Here is a 3,047-nt window from a genome sequence, read left to right on the forward strand (position 1 = left end):
TTAGTGCAAAAATAATATAGCGAATTTAAAGTTATGGGGTTGTAAATTGTTTTAGGTTTATGAACTATCATACTTTTCTACTTAATACCTTGACAAATGAAGGGAATAAACAAACAAACAAAAAAACAAATTGAGTATAAAAAAATTAAAGTGGGTATCAAACAAAGTTTGGTTGTTTAATTTTAAAGTATCTACTTGAACGTATAATTTAATCTTACAGTAGTATAATTTTTTTAAAATGTAGCTTATAATTTGTTCAAAATAATGACTGATTTATTATAGAATTTGCCTAATTAACAAACAGAGAGGAGATACCTTCTTCAAATTGATATGGAGGTAACACAAATTAACACCATAATCAAAGTGTGAATAAAAATTAACTACTGGGTTATTTAGTTGTGGACATTTTGGAGTATTTTCTCTAATTTATCATTTAATCATTTAATGTACTAGACATAATATCTAAATTAGAAAATTGAGAGTAACGCTATGCTATTAAACTTGTACAAAGACCAACTTTCCTCGTATTTCTTCCCACATTTCAATTAAACTTGCCAGAAAAGCACATGCATTCAAAGAAATTCCTGTCAGTTTGTTTACTACGCACAAGAGAAGTAGGATTACTACTCCCTTTGACATGCTCGTTCTTAATCTCTTTGCCTTCACTAACGACTTTAACTTGACAGAAATCCGGTGCATTCTTTTGAACATATTCTCCTACTCCATGTCCCTTCTTCACTCGTCTGTAACGAAAATAAAAACACCAGAACTCTTTAGTTCTTCAAATTCCAACTTATACAGATCAAATTGGACAAAAATATCAGATGTGAGCTAACAGAAAACTATATATGTCTAATTACATGGTGGAAAGTGATCGCTTAGTTCCAATCACAAGGCTGGTAACGTTGACGACGGTGATTAGATCAAGTAATGTTTTGGCTGGTGATTTGCTCTCCACAAGTACAGTATCTACTGCTACCTGCATTGATTCCCAGTTAATCAACAAGAATCAACCTTTGATTTGACAATGTACAAATGCACCTACCTTGGCATCATTGCATAGGCGGATGTATTTTTCCAAGAGATTTTTCCTCCTATTACTCTCTTGATTGATGTAGGCTTGCACCTGCTCTCTACTCAATTGGCTTTTTGATAACTTCCCAACTTTCAAAGCAAAATTCAAATTGTTAACAAGTTGGCCAAAAAGTCCTTTTTTTTTTGTTGCTTTTTCCTCATTAATATTTCACCCTTTTTGCTAAAGTTTGTTCAAGAAGGAAATTTTAGTTGGAATATAAATGACGCAATGTGCAAACAATTTCTATATCTTGACTAGCCTCTCAATTGACAAAGGACCAGATACATTGTGACATAATAACCTATGCAACTTGTCAAGGTAGGCAGCTTTTAGTCTCGTTGTTAGCTACTACAAGCTCAGAAGCATCATACTTTGGGTTGGCTCATCTCGAGAGAAATTAAACAAGTAGCGTCTCGAAACCAATTTTTATATTATGTGATAATAGATGTCTTGTATAACAACACTTCTCTATAACAACCAAAAAATATCGTAACAAATGAGGTTGTTATAAAGAGATTTGACTGTATATGAATAATTTTGTTAATTGATATTAATACTCTTTGAGCCAGGCATCTTCATGCGATCAGGCTGCCGCAATCAATAGCGTTTGCAGAATTTTGTTCGAGAGATGTTGACCTTTTATCATAACCGGCTTGTATGTGAGTTTGGGTCTAGAGTTTTAAGACTTTACTTTCTATTTTGAATGGATGTTTATTTTATATTATTTTCATTCAAGTGGTGTTAGTGTAGTCACATAAGCAAAGAATTGAGCAGAACATTAAATATCTAATCATGAAACTAAAAAGCTATTCGTATTCTCGGATTCCCTCTTTTGCTTGATTTACTGATTATCCTAACTTAACATTCCCCTGATTTCTTCAATACATCATTCTGTAAAGCTGTAGTAATCAAGGGGGAAAAAGTAGTGAAGACGCAGTATGAAAAAGTAACACAATTTTCCTATGTATGTGCTACTGTTTTGGATGAAGCATCAAATTCACACTAAATTGACAAATGGAGTAACAATTACCTGGTGAAGGTATGTAAGTAATAGGAGGAAAAATATGGACAAGGCAAATGCGAATTCCTGGGGAGATGGTATGATCAAGCGCCCATTGAAGAACATGCAAGTCATTTTTGCCAACAGCTACATAAACATCATTCGTTATTCCTCCACCATCATTGTTACTTACTTCACTCTTGCTATCTTCTCCAATCTCTTCGATTTCCCAAGACATCTCTTTTCTAAATCTTGACGCTACTACTATTCAAGCAGTGAATTATACACCCCCATCTCTTCCACTCCAAAAAGGGAAAAAAAGAAATGGCTTAGTGGGGACTGGGGATAAATATTGTGGACTTAAAAGAAGGGAGGAGATATGGAAGAAGGAAACAAATATTAAATGCTTACGGAATTGGCCGATTATGAGGAAAACAAACAAAGGTCGTCGCTATCGAAGACACAAAGTAAGGAAAAAGGTTTTGATTCTTTCTTTTGTCAACATTTGCAAGCTTTTGAACATGTCACATTCTATGTACCAACTGTGCCTTTTACGTAAAAAGAAAATTTGCTTTTCTATTTCTCAACCGTAACATGCTTCTCCTTGCTATTTTCTCTTTGGACCGACCTCAGATAGCGATCTAAGAGGCAATGAAGCCATCTAGTTTGTTTTTAATGGGAATTAAGGCTTTTTGCACGAGGTAAAGTGTTTTTGGACCATATCATGATTCATGATGTGCTAAAAATGCAAACCAATGGCTAGTATTTACTATCATTTGATTTTTCTTCCAATATGCCATTTATCTTTTTCCCGTAAGATTCAGAATATTATATTAGCAAAGGCTTGTGAAAATCCACTAAAAATCATAATTCGTTATATCTCCATTCTTCGGACTACTAATTTGGTCACGTCTTGACGAGTAGACAGTTTAAAATCATCAATATCTTGCGATCACCAGTAGTCCTGAAATT

The 3,047-nt window shown here is 33.9% G+C and overlaps 1 protein-coding gene across 1 annotated transcript; it reads right to left on the minus strand.

Annotated features, from left to right (window-relative positions):
• Positions 1 to 415: 415 nt before the first annotated feature.
• Positions 416 to 2,463, minus strand: LOC107776597 (U-box domain-containing protein 52). Its single transcript, XM_075251723.1, has 4 exons — positions 2,106 to 2,463; positions 1,042 to 1,164; positions 861 to 975; positions 416 to 743 (listed from the first exon to the last, which is right to left on the minus strand). Exons 1-4 carry the CDS (start codon positions 2,311 to 2,313, stop codon positions 542 to 544), a joined length of 648 nt encoding a protein of 215 aa, XP_075107824.1. The 5' UTR covers positions 2,314 to 2,463; the 3' UTR covers positions 416 to 541.
• Between the last annotated feature and the right edge of the window lie 584 nt (positions 2,464 to 3,047).

Source organism: Nicotiana tabacum, chromosome 4, assembly GCF_000715075.1.
Source record: "Nicotiana tabacum cultivar K326 chromosome 4, ASM71507v2, whole genome shotgun sequence".
Taxonomy (NCBI): Eukaryota; Viridiplantae; Streptophyta; class Magnoliopsida; order Solanales; family Solanaceae; genus Nicotiana; species Nicotiana tabacum.

Bases quoted from the DNA above. Each gene is read 5' to 3' on its own strand.
- LOC107776597 (XM_075251723.1), bottom strand. From the start codon at position 2,313: ATGTCTTGGGAAATCGAAGAGATTGGAGAAGATAGCAAGAGTGAAGTA. The intron at 1,165-2,105 runs GTAATTGTTACT...TTGCTTTGAAAG, and splicing joins TACTTACATACCTTCACCAG to TTGGGAAGTTATCAAAAAGC. The intron at 744-860 runs GTAATTAGACAT...TTTTCGTTACAG, and splicing joins AAGCGATCACTTTCCACCAT to ACGAGTGAAGAAGGGACATG.